General features: G+C 35.5%; 1 protein-coding gene and 1 pseudogene across 7 annotated transcripts in view; one reads left to right on the top strand and one right to left on the bottom strand.

The window, feature by feature from the left end:
- Positions 1-23,544, top strand: part of ST18 (ST18, C2H2C-type zinc finger) — a 261,551-nt gene that overhangs the window by 180,490 nt on the left and 57,517 nt on the right. For all 7 annotated transcript variants that reach the window (XM_023530033.1, XM_023530031.1, XM_023530034.1 and 4 more), the window contains one exon: positions 18,523-18,722. In XM_023530033.1, coding sequence (XP_023385801.1) covers positions 18,523-18,722 — 200 coding nt within the window. The remainder of the gene's footprint in view (positions 1-18,522; positions 18,723-23,544) is intronic.
- Positions 19,806-19,924, bottom strand: LOC111738987 (annotated as a pseudogene).

The raw sequence follows: 23,544 nt of genomic DNA, 5'->3' as shown, positions 1-23,544 counted from the left end.
CCTGGATCCTTGTAGGTGAGAGCCAACACAAAGTCTGCAGTCTGTCCTGTAAGATCACAGTGCTGGTTCCCGAAAGACAGGTCTGGCAGGCTCACCCTCCATGGCCATTTTCAAAGAAATGTAACTTCTAAAGATGAGATGCTTCCTGATTTTCTCCTACCACACTTACTGTAGCTTCTTACTTCTCATTGCTAGTTTCCCCTCAGCACCCCAGTCTCTAAACAGTGGGCCTGCTGGGGTACATCCCTGATCCTTTTTGCTGGTGATCTTATTCAGGCTTTCAATACATTTACGTGTAAATAAATCCTCTCTTCCCTGAATTTCAAAGTCAAATCTCCAATTGTGTAGTCAGCATCTCCAAATGGATCCCTAATGTGTATCTCAAACTTAATACATCCAAAATTGAAATCACAATCTTCTACAAATTGGCCATACCCACCACACCCTTCCCTGTGTCAGTAAATTGGGAAGAACAAAGCCTTGAAGCATCCTTGATCCTTCTTTCATACCCTATATGCAACCTGTAGACATTCTTATGGCTCAAATATCAAGAGAAATCCACAATCTGACCACTTCTCACTATGTGCATTGCTATTATTAAACCATCATTGCTCACCTGGATTATTGCAGCAACCTCCTGACTGGTTTCCCTGCTGTCCTTTGCCTCTTGAAGTTCACTCTACACACAGCCAGAATGACTGCCTCTAACACTTTTACTTTTTAAGTGAAAGTCAGTATTCTCCCTCTTTCGCAATACCCTCCAATGGGTTTTCTTTTTCTCAAAGGAAAAGGCAGAAATCTTTACTCTGGCCTCGACTCTCCAACCTCTCCATTGCCCCCAGGACTCCAGGCTCCTCCCTGGGTTAGACCTGCTGATGCCTTAGGCCTTCACATGCTCTCCCCTTTGCCTGGAATGCTATCCCCTGAATAACCTCAGTCTGCCTCCCTCACTTGCCTGAAGTCTTTACTCAAGTGGCCTTCCCTGACTTTAGCCTTTAAAATGCCAAGTCCTCTTTTCTCAGTTTTCTCTATTCTTAATGAAAAAGAAAAAAAAAAGATTTTTTTTTTTAACACATAAATTACCATGTTTCTGGTCTGTATCTTTTTATGACAATGTAAATTTTCTGAGAGCAAGAATTGTTACCTTTTATTTCATTGATAATATTCACAACATCTGGAATGGTACTTGATACATATATGGTGTTAATGAAAAAAACACATAAATGTGTTCTGAGTACTATAGAATGCACTAGAATAAGACAGGAACTCAATGATTTTTGAAAAGTAACATCCTAAAGGTCATGAAAACACAGTGTGATGATTCCTATAAAAGTAGATTTATGGAAGGGAGCACGATGGAATGAGCAGTGAATTCTGGCTGGGGTTTGACCTGAGTGGAGAGAATGAGATGTATCCACTCAGTTCACTCCCAAGGGGAGCAAGCAAGCACTCTGTAAAGATGAGTTAAATTAGATTGAACAGAAAACTCTAAATACGGCCTGATTCTTGGCCTGCTATGGATTTGGATGGCTGGAGGTTCCAAGGAGGAAGAATAAATAAGACCAGAGATTTCCCTTAGTGTATGTGAAGGCCAATTCCCCCGATTCCTTCAAACTCACTTCTATTTACACATCCTTAACAAGATTGCCCCATATTTTAAAAAGAAACAAAAAAATCATGTGTCAAAAGAAATCTTATACTCTAAGACACAAATGTCTTCAATTTTTATGATTTTGTGCTTTAATGAATTAAGCTTTGATGTTGTTTATTTCTATATCTATAACAGATGCAGAACAATTTTTTAATAACATTGTAGACCAACCTTGCAAACAGGTTTTTAACCTCATTATCTCTATTACTCATGGAAACATTCTTATAAATAATGGTTTACAGGATAGCTCCCAAAAGTCTATACAACCAATGTGTGGGTCAAATGATAACATGACTATACTGAGCCCGTCCATGCCCTGAATCACTGCCTGTGTCTCAGGAAGTATACAAATACATTCAATATCCTGTTTTATAGTTTGTGGACAGGTGCTACTGTCTACATTGTCTAGTAGTAGTGAACTCTGGTTCAGAACTGGGTTTCCAGTTTATTTGGCATTCTCTGGAAAACACAGCTGTATAATATCCTGAATGAGAATATGATTTTTTTTAAAAAAAGTTATATGATGTAATATTAAACTAGTACGCATGTGCTGGCAAAATAGTCACTTACTTCTACTCCCACTGGTAAATGGAAACATGGTTGTAACCCATGAGTAGCCTGGGAAGATGGCTAACCTGCTGGATTAAGAGACAGCAGAACCATGTTGAGACCAAGCCTGTCTGACTTAGTAGGGGCTGGGACAAGTGGGCAGGAGGAATGATTTTTCAGACTCTCTGGTGGTGGATAGGAAGGAAGGCACAGGTGTGCATCGAAGGGGTTGGTTACAGGAAGCGACAAGTTGGACTTATAGGTTTAATTTTTACTTGAGTACTTCTATATCAGGCACAGCCTTTAAAAGCAAGTTATTTCTTTTGACCCAGCAATTTCACTTCTGGATATTTTCCAAAGAAAACCAAAACAATAATTTGTAAAGATCTATGCACTCCAATATTTATGGCAGCACAATTTACAATAGCCAAGATATGTAAGCAACCTAAATGCTCATCTACAGATAAAGAAATTATGGTTTATATATATACAATAGAATATTACTCAGCCATTAAAAAAATGAAATCCAACCATTTGCACTGACATGGACGGACCTAGAGGTTCTTATGCTGAGTGAAATAAGTTAGACAGAGAAATATAAATACCATATAATTTCACTTATATGCAGAATCTGAGGAACAGAAAGAACAAACTAATCAAAAACAAACTCACAAATCTAGTGGACAATTTGGTGATGGACAGAGGGAAGGGGAATAGTGGAGCTGGGAAAATGGTGTGAAGGGTTAAAGAAGTACAAATTAGTAGTTGATAATTGGTCACGGGGATGGGGAGCATGGCAGAGGGAATGCAGTTAGCATTAATATGATGGCTAGGTGGAGGTCCAGGGGAGGGAGGGAGTAATTGGGGGGATCATTTTATGAACTACATAGATGTCTAACCAATGTACAATGTACTGTATACTTGAAACTAATTAAAATAAATAATTTTTTTTAAAAATCAAGTTATTTCTGATTCAAAAGGATACTTAAAAATTTCATAGATTTGTGTGTGTAAATATATGTATATTTATACATATATACAGAGATATTACAAGTACATTTATATACACATAATTATAATAATATATCAAACTAAGTGTCTTCTAAGTCAGTAGTCACTTCATTATTTTAACAATTTTCCTTTTAAATATTACTCCAGCATGGCAGCAAGTTCTGTGAAATGATTTTAATGTGTTTCAGTGAAGTTGAAAATGATCAATGGAAGCATTGCAAATATCAGACAATTATTTTTTAGAGCAAAGCCCTTGTGTATCTGTAGGTTTCTAGTTTTTCAGTTCCGGGAACCAAGAAGGCAATCTAGATTTATGGACCAAGTATCTGCATTCAGGTAACTGTCGAGAAATAAAGTTGGCAGTGAGGATAGTAGTCATAAAACAGCCACATACTCTTAAAAATTCTTTTATCAGTAATTAAAAGCCAGAATTACCAGGTTACTAATATTGCCTAATGAAGTTCTGTCTAGTTATTCATATTACTTAATGAAGTTCTGTCTTTGTGTTTGTATATATGCCTGTTTTGTTTTGTTTCCCCTCAGTGAGTGTATTTTTGCCTTATATTGATGTGTCTGTGTCTCCTAGTCTTTCCCTCTTTAATTCCTCTCAGTGTCTTTATTCTGCTAGTCCACATACACACACTCTTACTTTCCTTTCTTCTTCCCAGACTCCTTGCTTTCCTTCATTCTGATCACTTCCATCTCATATACTTCCTTCCTCTCTCTCACCTTTCCTTCCTTTCACATTATCTTTCCTTCTTTTGAAAATTTCTACTCTAAATGTTCATACTAATCCCACCTTACTTGAAATTGAGAAAAACATTCTTTTGAACATTGAGAAATATCTACAGTAGAAACTACGACAGAAATTGCCACAAAAAGAAACTGGCAAAAATGAAAAGGTCAACATTAATAAAATCTGTTTAGATGACAAAAATAATATAACTCTCCTTCTTACTGAAAAATAATACAAATATAAATAATACCTAATAAAACTATATATACATAAATTTTACCTAGCAGTAGTGAGTTAATTATAGTTCAAAGAGAAAGAAACTGCTGTATTAATGTCTAATATGTGAGAAATGGTTATAATTATCTATTGCATGAAAAAAACATTTAATTCTTGCATCAAATGTTTCAATTTATATGAAGCTCCATTCTCTGTCGTTCTCAATAACCATTTAGAACCTGCTCCTTAGAAAGAGTTCATGTATGCACATTTTGGAGAAAAAGAAAAAAATGTCCATATAAGAGAACAGAAGGACACCTATACATTATTTGTTACAGTGCTAATTAAACCATTGTGTTTCTTGATCATCATTTCCAGTCCTACTAAATTAAGTCAATTTTATTTATGTGGCCCTGGCTTGAGTGTTTGGGGGGAGTGATTGACCCGCAGTAACAAAGAAGCTCCAAACCCCATCATTAGTTAATGATTTTTACTTTGTGAATAAACAAGATCATCTTCATTAATAAGAATGTAACTGCATCACAATCATAAATAGGAACTTGTATTTGATAGTTTTGGACATGGTGCATAATAGAGATGATTTCTTTATAAGTTGTTCACAATAAACTTTCCCCCCTCTAAATAGTCTGGCTAATTTACATATCTTGCATTTATTCACATGATCATGAATTAAATATTAATTACCTTTGTTATTTTTGTTCAAAACTATTTTAGAGCAGATGATTTTCTGTGTGCACTTTACAATCACTGTCACTTACTCCATTCTGATATTCCCATTCAAAAACAAAAGCTAAAATTGGAATTTTGAAATGGAATTTTGCTAGTTCCTGGATAGTGGTTCTGCAGTCTATTTGACAACCTCCATTAGATCTTAAAGTCCTCATTGTGATTTTTCTTATCAAATTTATTGGAGTAACATTGATTAATAGTATGTAAGTCCCAAGTGTACAATTCTCTAATACATCATCTGTTTATTGCATTGTGTGCTTACCACTCAGTCTAGTCTCCTTCCGTCACCATGAATTTGACCCCCTTTACCCTCTTTATCCTCTCCCTACCCCCTTCCCCTCTGGTAACCATCATACTGTTGTCTGTGTCTATCAGTTTGTTTTGTTTGTTTGTTTATTTGTTTCTGCTTTATATCCCATATGAGTGAACTCATGATTCTTGTCCTTTTTTGACTGACTTATTTCACTTAGCATGATACTATCAAGATCCACCCATGTCGTCAGTATTTCATCTTTTTTTATGGCTGAGTCTTTGTTTAATCATCCATTAATGGGGTCTTTAGATTTTTTTCCAGATCTTGGCTACCATGAATAATACTGCAATGTCCTTCTGATTATTAAATGACCACTATTCATTTTGCTCTCTAAGTTTTATGATAAGGTTAACTGTTTCTTCTTTAAAAATGTGTGTGGAAGAGTTCTGTTTCTCCTCCAACTTCAAAAAGTGCTTGCACAGTCCCTAGATGATCACAACAAGTACTCAATGACTTCTAGGAAGCCCTAAAAACTATGCTATACACAAATATATAAAGTATAAATAAGTTGCAAAGTCAGGGGGAGGACATACAGGATATTATTATTCACTAAACAAAATAATGTTGATTAAGTGGTAGGATAAATGAAGTATTTCTGTATCATTTATGGAGGCGATTAGAAAATAATGTGAAGGTACTTGTATTTAAGATTTATTTTCTTTCGAATTTGAAGTTTGGAGCTTAAAACCCTTTTCTCCTAGGGAAAAAGCAGGACATATCCATGCATACTGTGCATTTGTATAGACCCAGCACAAGGAGGTAGGAGGAAAGGAGAGGAATGGGGGCACACTCAACCCCCCCCCTTAAGTAGCACCTAAGTCTTTTGCTTTTTTTTAATTTAACCATTTTTTGCAAGCATATTCTGCTAACGAAATTTCTGCTGATAGACCAATTTCTACATAAAATACTGTGCTAAGGAAATTAAAGGAAGACATACATTATTTTCTTCTAAAACTAGGCAATGAAAGTTTATGGTCATATACTCACACAATATGTAAATTATTGGATTTTTAATCTCTATTATCATGGAATTTTATAGCTCTCATTATTTTATTTTATTTTTTGGTTAGGAATACAAACTTTAAGTAAAAAAAAATTTGGATTATTGACTGAGTCACTTTGAACTCATTTCTACAAATGTATTTAACTTAAATTGTCAAGATTCCATTATTATTTGACCACATTTAATTTTTCATCTGATGCAATCTATAATAAAATACTTATCATAGAACAACTAAGATGATGCAATAATCTTCTTTTAAACTTTTTAAGTAAGGCTTATTTCAAATATCTTCTCATATATAATAATTATTTCAGCAAAACACTTATGAACTATGTGAATTTCATTTTCATATTTCTTCATTATCAAAATAAGATCATTAATGTATAATCTTTCTTAATATCTTTAGTTTTATACTGCTATTTGACAACATTAATATAAGACCACATATATTTTATTATTTTGATATGCTTAAGCAAATGTAAATGAAAATAACAGTCTGGGGCTTTAATGAAGCCAAATTTACCAGCAAAAACAACAAATTTCACTTTGTATTTAACTTCTTTCTGAATTCTTTCAGTATCCTGATTCTCAAATCTATAATGATCATTTCTTTGCCGTCTTTAATTTTCTAATTTTATCTAAATATATTTAACTTCTATTCTTTTAGAGAAATTCCTATGACCCATCATATTATGTTTCTGAAAAGGCCAATAGCCTATTAATATAGTGCATGACTAAGTTATAGTGTGGCTAATCATTAACTGAATTGTTTAATCAATCTATTGTCAATTAAAAGAAGTTTGATGATTCCTACATTATTTAACTGAGATATATTGTTTGTCTTTAGGTATAAACTGGAGAAAATTTAAAGTTTATATTAAACCGTATTCCCAATGTTGGTGTATTATTTTGTGTTTTAATTAATGATTAAATAGTTGTTTCTTTAGAAAATTTGGTTCACAAGAGGATTGAATTATCTTTTAAACTACATTATTGGTCTGCATTCTTAGAGAGCAGAGTTTGATCAGTTCATCATGTCCTGGTTATTTGGTCAATCTTCATGTAGACCAACTGGGATTTCTTGCCTGACCTGCTACTGTTAACTTACTTCCTGTCTCTTTTTCGGTTGTCTTGCAAAAGCACACCTTTAGTGGTGAGGGGAACTAGGAACAAAAGTTTGCAGGATAAGCCAGACACATCATCTATACATTCAATGGGTAGCTTTTTGAGGCATCTCCTGGAGAAAGCCAATTTCCTAGGTTCATGTTTGCACCAAAGTCATTTTTATATGCTCACATCTGGGTGGAGTTCAACTTCGGTGAACATATACTGAGCATGTTACTAAGACACGGGCGTTATATTATGCACTGAAGATAAAAAGTGAACAAGAAACAGTTTCTCTTTTCTTGCAGATCTTTCCAGGTTACTAGGAAAGAGATTTACAGTGCAAAGGGTTACGTTTTATACTCATGCTAAATGCCAAACGCTGTGGTGGCATAGAATCAAAGTGTTTTGACAACATTGCTGGAATGACATCTCAAAGAAGGGTTTGCTTGCTCACCTGGTACAGGAGGGCAGCAGCAGGTTTGTGGGCAGTCTTCTTAGCTCCACTTAACTATTACCTAATAATTCAGAGCAAGTTTATTATTGTTGTTTCTGTTATTGTTGTTACAGTATGGCTTTTAATAGCTTGACTGTTTTATGAAAAACTTGTAAATATTATACAATTAATTTATCATTCATAAAACTTAATCCCAATTAAATCAGGAAAAAGCATCTATTATCTCTGGTCTTATGGGAAAAAAATTCTCCCCTCTTATAAACCTGATATTATCAAATAACCTTGCCAATGGAATCAGTGTTCCATGACAGCAAACCAACCACTAATAAATAGCAACTTAGATACTAGATTTGTGACATGAGTAATAGGAGAAGCTTAAATTAAGGTTTTCTGTTGGGCACACTATAGCTTGGCATAGCTCTGTACATATGAGCATGGTCACAGTTTCTAAGACATAGCTGAGAGAGCTGGCTCATGAACTTCAGGGACTGTGCTCAAAGAATGAACAAGATATCTATAGTCTTCACTGCATAAAGTAAATCTGTCATTTATGATGGCCTTTACCTCTCTCAGGAGCCATGAGGCTTATTTCAAATGATCATGTGACTTTGGCTTTTCTACCAGCTCCTGTCCTGATTTTCTAAAAGTGGAGTCAAGTAGCCATTGCAGATTGTCTGAGTATCTGCAGAAAAGAGTGCCAGGTCAAAGGGATTCAGGAATGGAAGTGACCACTTCTTCAAATTAAATTTTAAAAAAGTACGGAGAGGATATAGCATTGCATCAAATGCGGCATCACGTCTGGGGAAAACATGACTTCACATTGCCTAAATTCTTACCAAAAATGATATAGGCATTTAGGATAATCTGTTCATTTTGTGAAATGTACAGTGGGAAAATATTGAAAACTCATCTTCCTAAAACATAATATTAAGATTACATTTTCTTTCTTTTTTTTAATGAGGTTTTTAGATCTCGGTGATATTTTAGATCATTAAAAGGAAACTTATCTGTTAAAACACAGAGAGAAGAGTGTTCATCCAGTCTATTTCATTTCTGACCTATTCTCTCACATATTGCTTGTGTCACTTATTTCAAACTTAATTGCATATTCTCGCTTGTCAGTTATTGTTGTCTCATGTGTTTACTTTCTCTCCATGTCTCACACTTTTATATTTTTTATTATACTGAGCTAATAACAAGTTCCTTGGAAAAGTCACTGAAATACGTATGTCATTTTTTTAGATTTTAAAATTGAAAATAAAATGATAAAGATTACCATGAATGGGTATTCCAGTGCAGCAATATGAAAACCATATGTCAAAACAATACATTGTGTTGTCAAATAAACACGTGTTTTTCCATATTGGTCTTTTAAGTCAAAAGCATCAATATTTCTTGGTTTTCTAAATGGATAATAATAAGTTCTGTCTTCCCCTCCTTGCTTCAAATGGAGTCCAGAGCAAACTCACATGCTGCAGCCAAGACCATGTATCTTCTAGCTAGGCCTTCAGAACAGACTGCAGGAGGGACTATATCCAAGTCCTGTAGGTCAAGGGTGAACTCCACAGCTCTCAGCACTTCCACCCTAACCTCCAGTACATGCCTTCAGCCTCCAGGGTTAATCTCATCATGCCTTTGTCCCAGGTTAGGTTCCCTGAAAAACAGAGTGAGACAGGAATTTTAACACAATGTTTTAGGAAATCCTCTTAGCAGCAACATCTGTTAGCTAAAAAGGAAGCAGGACTGGGCAGAGGGAGAAGTTGAATGGCAATGCAGTTGCAGCAGAAGTCTCAGTTATTCCTGCTGGAAGTTCTGGAGCTGGGATTGCTTATCAGAACTTGTTCTGCTTTAACACAAGGGTGAATATGGGCTGCCCCCATGGGCATGTAATTTGGGGATAGACGTTTCTCTGACTGAGGACAATTCCCAGAAATGGGTTCAGCTAAGATCCATTAGCTTCCAACACTTTCACCAGGTGGGGGAAATGAATATCTTAGTCCTGAAGTGGGAAGAGGGGCGTGGCATGCTTCAGTATCCACCACTGTGTACTCTTTCACAGTTCAAATCCACTTACTTTGTATATTAAGTTCACTATCTGTTTACTCTTCTATGCAATCCCTTTATCCTTGCCAAGTACCTCTGCTAATCTAGAGGGCTTATTTGGTGGCCTGACTCAGAACTCATCCCTAAGGTATCTGAGCTCCTGGTCACTATGACTTTCAGATTCTCTGAATGCAGCACATGTTGATTTGCTATCAAGTGTGGGCCAGGAAGAAGCAGGAGATACCTCAGGAGATCACTTGGGTGCCAATTGTATTCTTTTTTACCAAAATGTAATGGCAACTTTCCTACTTCCAATGAACAGAGTCAATTACCCTGCCAGAATGGTGACTCTTTTTCTTGCCTGTTGATCTCTAAGCACAAGGATATCAAGTGACTCAGAGGCAGTCAGAGTTTAAAGTTTATTAGGATTCTTACTGTGTCCCCTGGTGAAAGTATTCTCCCTTTGGGGACTGGGATTATTAGACCCACAGAACCAAGATTTGGGGCAAATGATTTACAAATCCTTCAGTTTAGTCACTGAGATTCATGGTAAGCCAAGCCATTCTTAATTTTACCTCTTAGTTCTTGGACCCATATATTCAAACAATCCAGGATATAGCATTATATAATAATCATTAAGAGTGCATATTGCCTCCCAGGAAGGTAGCCCATCTTGGCAGGGTGTCACCTCCAAGTTAACATCTCAGCTATGCATTCAAGAGATTATTCTATGACTCTATCAGGCTGCAATGTCTGGAATGTGTGGTAGATAGTAATAACATCATATCCAGTAATTTCATTCCCATGATCATTTTCCTAACTGGGTCCCTTGGTCCAATGAGATATATGGAAATTTCTTGTTGGTAGGAAAAAACATTATGTAAGCCCTCAGATAATGGTAACATCTGAGGCTCTGAAGGTAGAGAATGCAAATTCATATCCAAAATATGTGTTTAAGTTGTAGTTAAGTTGAATTGCTGCCCCCTCCAGTGTGAAAAGGAGTGGTTGGTTGGTCTTTTCAAGGGATGGTGTCATATTGGGAGCTTGGCAATTACTTCTTTTGTTGGCAGATTGGATCTTGGGCTGCGAGAGTAGCTAAATCAGTCCTAGTGGGAGCCCATGCTGGTGGACTCCATCTCTGTCACTAAGTCTCCTTCATTAATGACCCCATTATGCCGGTATATAAAAGCTGAAGACGGAAACTGGCTAACTTCTCGTTACTAGACCATTCTGTCTAGATAGAGATTAAATGCTTATTCCTTGGTATATGCTCTCTGATGGGTGTCATCATGCAAGACAAAGACTACATTTTATCCTGTCTCATATGTTTACCCACATGCCTTTTCCTCAGACCTCTTTGTCCCTATTCTTTGAACTAAATCATTCATCTCCTATTCCTGCCTGACTAGCTAAAGCTATTCACTTGGCTTATGAATTCATATATTTTGTTAACTTGGCAACTTTTCTCTCCACGCAGAGTGGAGAACGAGTTAAACCAGTGCTCTGCCCTATTGTTCTGACCATTGGGAATGTTTCTTCTCTCTGGTCCTTTCAGAGCCACCCTTGAGTGGTGGCCTGCCACCTATTTTCAGATTGTATTCAGATGTCGAACCAACCCACTTACCAAGCTCACCCCTTTTCTTCCTTTGTATCTGATAGTCAAGAGTCCTACATATGCCCCATTTGTAGCAGTTGAGCATGACATACTGTCACCAGAGTGGGGGATGTCATAAACGTCTACAGCTTACTTGTTCCCCTTAGACTTGCTTCAGCCCAATATTGGACTTTACGTCTTAAGATTGATTACTTCTGGGCATTCTAGACATTATGACTTGGTAGATCTAACAGAAACCAGTTCATGGTGGTCAGTTCTGGCCTCATGGTCAGGGATCCTTTCTCTACTAGGGCTGTTCACTGAGTATTGTATAATTCTTTGCTGCAAATGACATGGCCTTAAGCCAGAAACCTGTGGGTCTGTGTTTTTATTCTTCCATTAGATCTTGCCATTAACGCCATTAGCATCTTTTCTTTTTACTACAGATACCTTCGAATATACCATAAACTCTACCGAATTTTGTCCAACCAGTAAGGCTGTCCTTAGTGCAGCCTGGACCTGCTCTGCAGGCCTTTCAAAGCTGGCCACCTCTCTTGATACTCAATGCATGGGTTGGAGCAGTATTCTCAAGTATAAAATACGCTGAACCTAAATAAGCCAATCTGTCATTGTGCTTCCTTTGCAGTAGTGAAAAGTATAAGATACAATAATTTTTCTTATATTACAATGAAGACATCTGCAATGCCCCAGGCCACTGAGCCCCTTAAAACTTCACTGATAGAGTGTGTCCCTGAATCTTTGTTAGTTCATCTTTCAGGCTGTGGAACACAGATGTCTCAAACACATATTTGAGTCTGTTTATCTGCTAAAGCAAAGATTCCATATTTCGGTCTAGCATCATCACAACAAATGATTATTTGTTTTAGTTTGTGGTAGTCCACTGTTAATCACTGAGATCAATGTTGTTAGTGTCTAAACTGGTGAATTATAAGGACCACCAATTATGCATTCTCTAAATTTTAAGGGTGGCACTAATCTTTGCCATTCCTTCTAGAGTATAGTGTTCCAGATTTACTATTTTGGTGATAGGGAGAAGTTTTAGAGGATATCACTTATGGTACTCATTTTATTAGCTAAGAAGCAAATGTTTTTACATTTCTCTGGAGATGAAAGAGCCTGAATACTTCTTCATTTGTGCATCAGTTCTTCTGTGATATGTCTGCCTACTTTTTACATTGGTTGTCATTTTCATATTTATTTGGAAGAATTTTTTATATATTCTGTATATATGAATTGCAAATACCTTCCCCTGCTGTTGGCTTACTTTATCACACTTATCGGTCTTTTAAAAACTGTTTTAAGGAGTATAATATACATATAGAAGCACATACATAAGAGTAGAACTCAATGAATCTTCGCAACCTAAATATGCTTGTGTAAACAGATCAAGAAACAAAATATTGATAGGAGGCTTTACTTACTGGTTGTTATCTTTTGGTGAATAAAAGCCTTTAATTTTAATATGTTCTAATTTATCAGTTTTTTTCTTTAAATTAGTGCTTTTTGTAAACTGCTTAAGAAATCTTTGCTAAGGTCATGAAAATATTATCTAACTTTTTTTTTTTCTAGAAGCTTTATTGTTCTACAGTTCATGTGTTAAATCCATAATCATTCTGGAATTTTTGTTGTATATTCTATAAAGTAGCTGTCAAGACCTATTTTTTTCTTCAGCTAGATATCCAATTGAGCTAGCACCATTCATAGAAGAAGTAACCATTTCCTCAATGACACCTTTGTCATAAATCGACCATAGATATGTGTGTCTATTTCTTGACCCAATAGATGAAACATCTATTCTATTCCATTGGTCTATGTTTGCATCAGTAACTCCCTTTTAAGTAGTATAGATTTATGAAACTTTGACATCCAAGACTATAAGACTTCCAACTTTGTGATTGTTTTTCTTCAAGATGATCTTTGCTATTCTTGGTTCTTTTCATTTTTGTATAGATTTTAGAGTTAACTCGTTAACTTCTAAAAATTCTTAAAATTTTGTTTGGAATTGCATTGAATCTAATAGATAAATTTGGGGAGAATTGAAATCTTTCAATACTGAATCTTTTATTCCATAAACATTTTATATTTCTCCATTTATTTGTCTTTAATTTTCTCAGAATGTTATTTGTTTTATATGTTTTATACATCTTTTGTCACATTTATTCCTAAGTATTTTTTATTTCTATGTATTATAAGTGGTTTTATTTTTTAAATTATTTTTAAAAATTTTTTATTGCTGGTATAGAGAAGCTCGATTAACTTTTAACAGCAACCTCACTAAATTTACTTCCTTATTTTAATGTTTAACCTATAGACTATTTTGGATTTTCTCAAACACAGTTATGTCTCTGAAAAAATTAAGTTTAATTTTTTCTTTTTCATACATCATATTTTTGGTTTTTTCCTTCTTAATTCAAATTTATGGTTCCTGATGTCTTTCTACAAGTCTGTGATATTCTGCCTAATTGGAAGAAACCAGTAGGAATACCCATTATGAATTTTCCATGAAAATATTGGAGCATGTAAATAGTTTCCTTGGACTCAAGGATTAATAACTTCTATTTATCTTTCTGTTATTTTCTTTTGAGGGTGTGCTCAGAATATATCTACAGCTGAAGCTACATTTCTTAATGGTACATATCTTCTGGTAGCTTGCACTGAGAATTTACTACTGTGGAAAACAAGATGGAAAAGTATTCTGGAGCCCAGTGCTTACTGGACAGATTTTGGGCATTCACAGTTCCCTAATTTGTTGTACTCTTTTCTGAAAGCTGAAAGGTTAATGAATTTGACTTCTAAACATACTTCCAGCACTGAGTCTATCACTAATGTTATCTAATTATTGTTTTCTTCAATCATTTTTCGAATAAAATTTCAGCCATATGTTGTCAACAAAGTGAATACCATTTCAAATTAGGATTTGAGTTTGTAAATGAAAGCATTTCTCAAATATATAAGCAAAAAAAAAAAAATCCCTTGGATAAAAATACAGATCCTTTAAAGATATTTTAATAAAATCAAAACCATAGATATGAAATATGGTATCTGGTGCATTGATAAAGTTCCCTGGAGAACTCTGAATGTTTAAAGCAACAGTTTGATTGAACGGAACAATAAATGCAGTGGTGAGTGTATTTTTTCTCTTTCTTTCTCATCTACTAGAAAAATATAGATAATAGAGCTCATTTATTTCCTTAACATTTCAGAGCTCCGCAGATGGGAAAACACAACCCAGTGGAAATTATTTCTGGCAACCTTGAGAAGATATGTTAGCATTTTGTGGCATTTCTTTCACTGACATGTAAAGCATGGCTTTCCCTCATTGCAGTGTCACAGTGAAGTGTCACAATAAAGCCAAAATAGTGTGCCCTCAGGGAAAACTAGGAAAAGGGACCATTTTCTATGCACACACAAAGGGTAATATTTATTACAAAGCCTTTTATTTTAGGTCCAAATGCTGCCTGGGCTATGGCTACTTTGTAATGGAGAAATGCACAGAGTGTGGGATTTAAAGCAAATGTTATGTATAAATCTAATGTAATTTATGTAAATATAAGTAATACGTAAAAAAGGAAATTCATTCATGGACATACAAGCATGTATAAATCAGTGCAGTGTACCAGAGAGAGCACTTGTGATGTTGCATAGTAGCGACATCGACTTGATGCTGACAGAGTCCGAAGAGCACTGAGCCGGGAGTCAGAGCAGCTCTGTCTTGACCTATTTTTGTCCTTACCATCACAAAGGTTATCTTCTTTATCTACAACATGTGATATAAAAATTATTATTCCTGTTTGATGGATAAGGAATTTGGTGTTCCAAAAGATCAATTATTTGTTACCGATTACACAGTTAATATTACTTAGGGAACTTCGTACACAATTTGTATCAAATACAATTATTTATTTTAAGCTAAATTTGTACTTTTGGTAAAACCTTATATGTTTCCTTTATCCTTGCACAGTTATTTGGACCCAAGTACTGAACTTGATTTTTATTATCATTAAATGTCATTTCATGAGTTTCATTTTACTGCTTAGACTATGGATATATGGGGGGGTCTTAATCACATTTTACAACATGTTTTTCATTGCTGCAACTCAGTAGCATCTCCAGATCTAATGAATGTTGTATATATCTGCACCTGAATTATTGGGCAAAGCCCTGTGTTAGGCAGCTTCCTTCCTGTTAGAGAGGTGGCTGGTTTATCCAGGTATTACTTTACCCGATTGTCAAATGCTTATGGAAATTACCCAAAATCATTGTTCTAATTTGGCAAATGTAGAAGAGAACATGAGCCTTGGGGCCTAGCAGACTGGGATTCAAATATCAACAGTACACATTGCTGGATATGCGATTTGGGGAATGCAATTTGTCTTTGTAAGTAAATTTGGATAATAAGGTTAACAAGACAAAGTTTATAAGGATCTTACAGGTAGTAGATATGCAGCCTTATTCATCACCCCAACCATCAAAGAAAGAAATGACATTTTTCTGACTGGCCAGTTTTTTTTTTTTTAATTTTACTTCTTTAACCCCTTTTCACTCCATTTTCCTAGTCCCCCAACCCCCTTCCCCTCTGGCCTTCACCAGATTGTCTTCTATTTTTGTGAGTCCGTTTTTTATCAGTTTGTTCTTTTTGTTCCTTAGATTCTGCATATAAGTGAAATTATATGGTATTTATCTTTCTCTGACATTTCATTCAGTGTAATAACCTCTAGGTCCATCCACGTCATTGTAAATGGTAGTATTTCACTCTTTTAATGGCTGAGTAATATTCTATTGTATATATGAGCCATAACTTCTTTATCCAATTGTCTGTTGATGGGCGTTTAGGTTGCTTCCATATCTTGGCTATTGTAAATTGTGCTGCCATGAATATTGGGGTACATAGATCTTTACAAATTATTGTTTTAATTTTCTTTGGATAAATATCCAGAAGTACAATTGCTGGGTCAAAAGGTATATCTATTTTTAATTTTTTGAGAAACCTCCAAACTGTTTTCCATAGTGGCTGTACCAGTTTGCAATCCCACCAACAGTGTATGAGAGTTCTTTTTTCTTCATATCCTCACCAACACTTGCTATTCTTTGATTTATTGATGATAACCATTCTGAGAGGTGTGAGGTGATATGTCATTGTGATTTTAATTTGCATTTCTCTAATGATTAGTGACCTTCTTTTTAATTACCCCCACCACCCCGGGTCTCATTGATCAGTGTTTCCTGGCAATGACTAATTTTCATCATAAACTTTCTCAGCCTCTTTCTCAATACAAATGTTATGCTTAAATTGGTTTTAGAATACACTTTCTTTCCCTGCTTTAATATCTGAATGACATTTGCCAGGAGCCTCATTTTATATAAATCCTTTTGGTATGAGATAATGGTTTAGTATTCTTGCATATTTTCTGAGCACCTTTGATGGAAATATACTTGATTCAGGAGACTTTAAAGTAGTTTAGAAAACTTCTTGAACTCTTTTCATATAATTAGGAAACTTATTCCCTTTTGATATGTTTCTTTTGCCCCTCTCCTTCCAAAGGTCAATCTCCTTGACAAAGAAGGCCAGTACAGGGATAGTTCTGCCTCTCTGTGCTCACCCTAATTACAGCATAACTGCACATCGTAGACTATTTTCCTGGACAAACCTGCAGATTCAGAGCATGTCAGTCTTCATTTGCTGCAGTCTTCTTATACAAGCATGTGTTTGCTCCTATGGTCATCTGGTTATATGCTCTTTTGCTCCATCTTCTGTGCATGATCACTTTGACACTGGGCCCGTCAGAGAAATTTTACAAAAGCACATTAGTTTATTTAGGAACTACTATTCTCTTTCTCAGAATAACCTTCAATTCTCCAATTTTTAATCTTTTTTTTTTTTTGAGAGATTTCTAAACTTCTTGAATTATCTCTCCTCCCAAAATCATTATTTTCCCTAGAAGGAATAACACTTTTTTTCCTCTGAAGTCTTTTAATCTATTCTTCTGAATTCGAGAATTCACCTATGACTATAACCAAATAATTCCCATGAGTGGGCCCCCATCTTTGCATTGATGTTTCTAAGAGAACAAATTAAGGCCTGTGTCATTTAATAATGTTACTAAATATTTGATCATTTTTTAGTGATGGAATAAGGAATATCTTATTACTCTCAGTCTAGGATCCTCTCTTCTGAACCTTTTCATCTAAAGCTCTTGCATTTTTTCCCTAGAGCATTTAATAAATAGCTCTCATAGATTCACTGTTAGCTAAACCCTCTGGTTCCTTGGATCTTGCCAAGAGAATGTTTGTCTTAACTTCAATACATAGAGTGATCTACGTTAATTCTGAGTGAGCTGTATGTTGGACATCCATTTTGAAAGGGCCACCCTCAGAAGCATTTCCAAATAAAATCATATGAGGACAGGAGTAAGGATAAACTCTTGTTCATTTTTGTGAAATCCAATCTTATTTCTCCTCCTTTTGTGTGTTTGTTCTATGTGCCAAATGGGTAAGAATGAAAAAGCAGAATGCCACGTTATATCTTTTCACTTTTTTTGTGTGTGACTGTTATGAATGTTCATAACTTGTCCCCTCCCTTTATGCTCCTTTCTTTCAAGTCAGATCTCAGAATGTGACATCTCAAGTTTGTTGGGCAACTGTAGCAGAGATAAGCAGTTTGGGAAGAAAATAACTATTGAAAACCTTGTGATTAATTCATACTGGACACATTTTTCTTTTTTTTTTTTTTTGTATCTGGTGTATATTTTTCACATTAGCTCTTTCCTAGGATTAGCAAACCAGTGCAAATCTTGTTTCATTCTGCCCTGGGTATTTAGTATAGTGCCAAGCAAAGCACAGATTAACATATGCTTACTCAGGATTAAGGATGATTTTTTTAACTCTTTTGATAGGAAGTAAAATAGAATCCACAATCGTTTCAATGAATGGGCTTATTTTTTGTTAGTTCCAACAACAAACCCTAAACCTTCATGCCCAAGTTTCTACAGACTTTGGTCTATACTTCATAGTGTCAAATGGCAAATAGCAGTAACCTTATTTTATCATATTCTTAATTTGCTTCAATCACTACAGTGCTGCGTATGATTGCTCACTGGTGAAGAAAAGGAGAGCTGAAGAGCAGGCTTTGGGTGTTCCAGTCAACAAGAGAAAATCCCTGTTAATGAAGCCCCGACACTACAGCCCAAACACGGGCTGCAATGAAGAACATGACGCTAGGGTCGAGGCAGAGGAGGATGGTGGTATCCTGGAAACCAGCGATCACCCTACCACAGGTAGCAAGGAGAAGCACCCCAAATGTTACCTACTCCCTGGCACCAAAACTCAGTCTTAACTTATGTAGAATATACGGTCCTTGTGGTTGTCAAAGCATATTCTAATTTGGAAGCAAAATCAAACATTTATTTCATTAGCATCCATTTATTGAGGGCCAATTTTTTTTTCAATCAATAACTGTAGAATGTCTAAAGATGAGTACCAGAAGGTCCTTGCCCTAAGTTTTCAAAACACAGGATCAGACCGTGCCTCTTTTTGAAGAAATTTAAAGATACTAAGCCTTAATTTTGAAGAGTACCTTCACTCCCTGGTAGGGTAGATGTTTAATGTCTGAAAGAACACTTCAAAATAAAAGGAAAATTTAAACTTTAAAATATTTATGATATGACATATATGAACAAAACATTTATTTTTGTTTTATAAACATATATATTATTTAGCTTCCCAAAATGTAACTGGTGATAACAATGTGGACCAATGCTGGTGGACTGTGACTATAATATTTTCAACATTTTTAAAATAAATATTTTAACAATGGACTGCAGAAGAGAACTGAAGTTGACAATCTAGAGTCTTCTTTAGGAGGAGAATGATACAATATAGAAAATTTATCACTGTGCTCACTATTTCTAAAATAAATAATTTTAATCTATAGGCACCCATTATGTTTCATGAATTCAATTCTTCACTCACTCATCAGATGCTGTTTACATGCTAAGTGATATGTATTTACTATTTAAAAATTTTAAGATGTGTTTCTCCCCAGTTCATGGTCATTACTGTAGTCCCGGGTAGTCACGGTGCCTCCAGGAGTTGGAATAGCACTGACTACATTGAGCATAAGGTAGAAATTGAAGGACATGCAAAATATCTCAAAAAATCTATGAAATAAATAAATAAATGGAAACCTGACAATAGAAAATGAAATTAGGTACACATATGTTCTATGTTCTATTAAATACAAGTTTTTTCTTTTTTTTTCTTTCTTTTTTTTTTTCTTTTTAGGTGAGGCAACCCTTAGTTGACCTCACAGATTGCAAGGACTTTGTCAGTTTACAATCTCTTATTTTTTTTATTTTTTATGTCTACAGCATCTGGTCTTCCTAGGTGGTCTCCCATCCAAGTACTAACCAGGCCCGACCTTGCTTGGCTTCCGAGATCAGATGAGATCGGGCTTGTTCAGAGTAGCATGGCCATAGACCAAATACATGTTTTTATTCTGAATGTGACTTTATAAGGAATCAAAGTATACTAAATAAATTATTTGAAAAGAAGTATGCATTATACAAACCAAAGGCAAAAGAATTTTTAAATTACAAATATCTATTGTTCACAGAATTATAATAATAACAATAGGTGTTAATAGAAAAGATGCAAAAGCATATCGACTAAGTAAGCACAAATCTAAGATCGGAATCATCAGATCTCCACTAATCTTGGCTTTCAAGTAGTTTGAAATTCTGTAGTTAAAACAAAGTTGTATTCTGATTTGACAGTGTTTAAATTTTATGACTTTTTTGTTTTCTTGAATTGAATTTTTTTTGTTGATTCATGAAAACTGCAGATTGAACTAGAAAGTTCTTAAATCAGTGTGGTTAGACTTGAGATATAATTCATCTTGCTAAGATTAATTTGCCAAATATTTAAGAAAACGGGTATCTTTTATACCAATTCGTTCTTGCAAGTGCCATGAGTTCAAGGATTGTAACTTCCAACTGACTTCCTGCCTTCTATTGCAGTCATGTGATCATATAGATGCTTATATTAACCAAGAAAATATATTGTTAAAATGTACTCAGTTAAACTTTCAATTATAAGTACTAATGGACATCTATTTGTGGGTTCTCAAATGTTAATTATTTTTAGAACAAGAACCACTACTACTAATAATGAATATGTTGAAATTATAGCAGTAGTGGCCATTATTTTTAAATTCTTAATATATAAAATGATAAATTATATCACTTAATCCACTCAACAATGACATGAGATAGACATGATTGTGGTCACAATTTCGCAGATTAAATCATTGAGGACCAAAGAGATTTAATGCTTAAGGAAATGCAGCTTGTAACTGTTGAAAAGAATGTAATTAAGAAACAATTAAAGGACAAGAAAGATAATTATTTCCCAGCTAACCGTGCTCCATAATCTAATTCTCCCTGAGTTCTGACTACTTTCAGAAAGCAGACTGAGCAAAGTTTCTACAACGTTATATCACAAAGTCACATTTCCAGAAATGACAGGTCACAAATACTTCTATCTCCGGTTAAAAGAACAAAACTTTAAGTTGTCTTCAGTCTTTTGAGCAAATTACCCTCACTCTCTGGAAGGAAAGAGAGCTAAGTTAATGCCCAAATCCAGTGTTAGGGCTTTTCGTCTCCCATCTCATTTACTGTGAGTACCCCAATGTCTTTACCTGGCCAGGTATGTGCCCAATCGTGTCTTCAGCAGGCTGTTCAGATGACAGAGAGGGTATAATGCTCATCAATGCTAAGATCATGAGCTTGTATTGATTTAATGGCAAAACTACACCTTGTACCCTCAACTGGCTATCTTTCAAAGAGCTGCAGATATGCATTAAGGGCAATGAACAAAACCAAGCAGATACTCCTCTTCACTGGGGCAAAGAGAAGCCAAGCTTGCAAAATACTACGAGGCAGCAAGACAAGTGTATGCTTTCCCAACGCAGACAAGGAAAAGAAAGGTCACCTTGAAATGAAATTAACCCAGTGTGGAGTCCCTATTTTGTAACCACAAGCTCATGATTGAGGGAAATCTGTCAGTTACAGGAGTGCAAGGGGCTGAGATGATATTTTTAACACATACTATCTCTCAACAGATAGCAAATAAGAAAAAAGCCATTCCAATTTTAGAACCTTGAAAGACAAATTTACTTCCCTAAGGCTTTTCTTCCCAGCAACATTTACATATTAAAGAGACCTGGAAAACTAGCTTACCTATGAAAGTTACTTAGACAGTTACAGAAATGGAATAAAAATCTAATTATAATAAAATCTAGTTATACTAAAGGAGTCAAACCGAAAATGTGTTGTGATTTTCCAGAGGATTTTTAGCCAAAGAGATTTCTCTCCACGTTGTGCATTGTGGATCGACCCTCCAGTTTCCCAGGGCAGTTGGTGAGCTTTGCCATAGCATGTGTGGCATGGGCGGTCATCCAGGCTGAGACTTCTTGGCATTGTGGACTGTATTCTTTCATAGGGCTTATTTTCACTAGTTATTCTAAATGAAAAACAGGCCCCACCTCATTTACATGGAGGGTCTCATGTACCTTTTCCCATTACTATCTTCTAAAATAGAATCTGGGGCGGGGGGAAACAGAGAGCCATCATTTACTGAAAACCTTTTATATGTCACCTGCCCTCCATGAGCTCCCGTATGACCTCTACAATGTGCCTTATTGTGCGGATGAGGAGGCCAAGATCAGAAAGGTTTAGGGACCTGTCAGAGTTCACGCAGAGATGAGAACCAGGACTAGAATCAAACTTAGGTCCCTCTGAAGGCTGTGATCAGTGGCAAAAACACAAAATAAGTCTAGGCCACCTGGGAAAATAAAAACACACTAGCATAGAGAAAAGTAGGCAGCCCATTACAAAGCTAGGAGAAACAAATGCCTTGTCATAGATTGTGAGGTTCAAAAGCTCACTCAACTTTGTTTTTTTTCTTATAATTACAGTGAAAGCCAGGGAGAGGTGGGTCCAAGGAAAGTTGGTTTGCAAGTTTGCAGACCATTCCTGGAAACCATCATGTGCGTTGCACATAGGCACCTCTATCGGCAGGACTCCTCTTTTTCTGAAGAATAATTAATAAATATTTTCTTTTAGCATATAACAAACAGTTGAACCAAACAATTATGTAAACTGGAAATGACCCAAAATGCTAGCAGTTGGCAGCAGCACAGTGAAATGCATTGTCGTGCACATGTGCATTTTTGTCACTCCCGCCTCTCTGGTGATCTGCACTTAATAGGAATATTTTAAACTATGTAGCTTAGCAACAGAGGTAATTGTTGCTTTCTAGAGCTTTTGTTAGCACTCTAACACAGCCCAAATATGCATAATTAGGTATAATGTCTATAAATCATTATTGTACACATGTGGGTAGTTAAGTGGAGTGAGAGAATAGTTCAATGAATTGAGCATATTCACTGAAAATGCTTTTTATTTGTTTTCTGTAGTTCATAATACTTTAAAATTATCATAACCCTTTACACTTCTCTTAATCGCCAACCGTGATATTGAGAAAAACTTCATTTGCATTTTAGACTATGTTTAATATATTATTTAAACCTGGAGTTCCTCTGATATGAATTCAGGGGAGGATAAACCATCCTATGAAATATTATGTGCTTGTTTATCCAGCCTCTTTTCTAGGAAGTAAAATGTTAAATTTTTCAGTTTATGTTGAATAGATCCCAACAAAAGACTGCACCCTATAATCAGTGTTATTTAAAGGGTCTGGTGTTGTGACTAAATTCTTCCCTTCATCCAAAAATGCTTTTAGTTACTATGGCAATATTTACTTGATCCTGGCAGTCCAGTGTTGATTTAGGGAGATAATTACCAGAAAGGAAGATGATGGAGATGTATTTTTGAGTGTCCTTGTCAGAGACAATGTTTATAAAAAATTAAATGAGACAAAAAAAGGCACATTGTCTTCTGTACAGACACCCTCTCCTACAGCCCTCATATGGGATAGATGTGCTTTTCTTCCTTCCAAAGATGTTTATTAACATGGAATGCACTTCACTTGGCATCCTTACAGTCTTTAAGGGGCTTATTATTTAGTGTTTCTCATCCC

This window comes from Pteropus vampyrus, unplaced genomic scaffold, assembly GCF_000151845.1.
Source record: "Pteropus vampyrus isolate Shadow unplaced genomic scaffold, Pvam_2.0 Scaffold45, whole genome shotgun sequence".
NCBI classification, from domain to species: Eukaryota; Metazoa; Chordata; class Mammalia; order Chiroptera; family Pteropodidae; genus Pteropus; species Pteropus vampyrus.
This window is presented reverse-complemented; position numbering and strand designations above follow the sequence as displayed.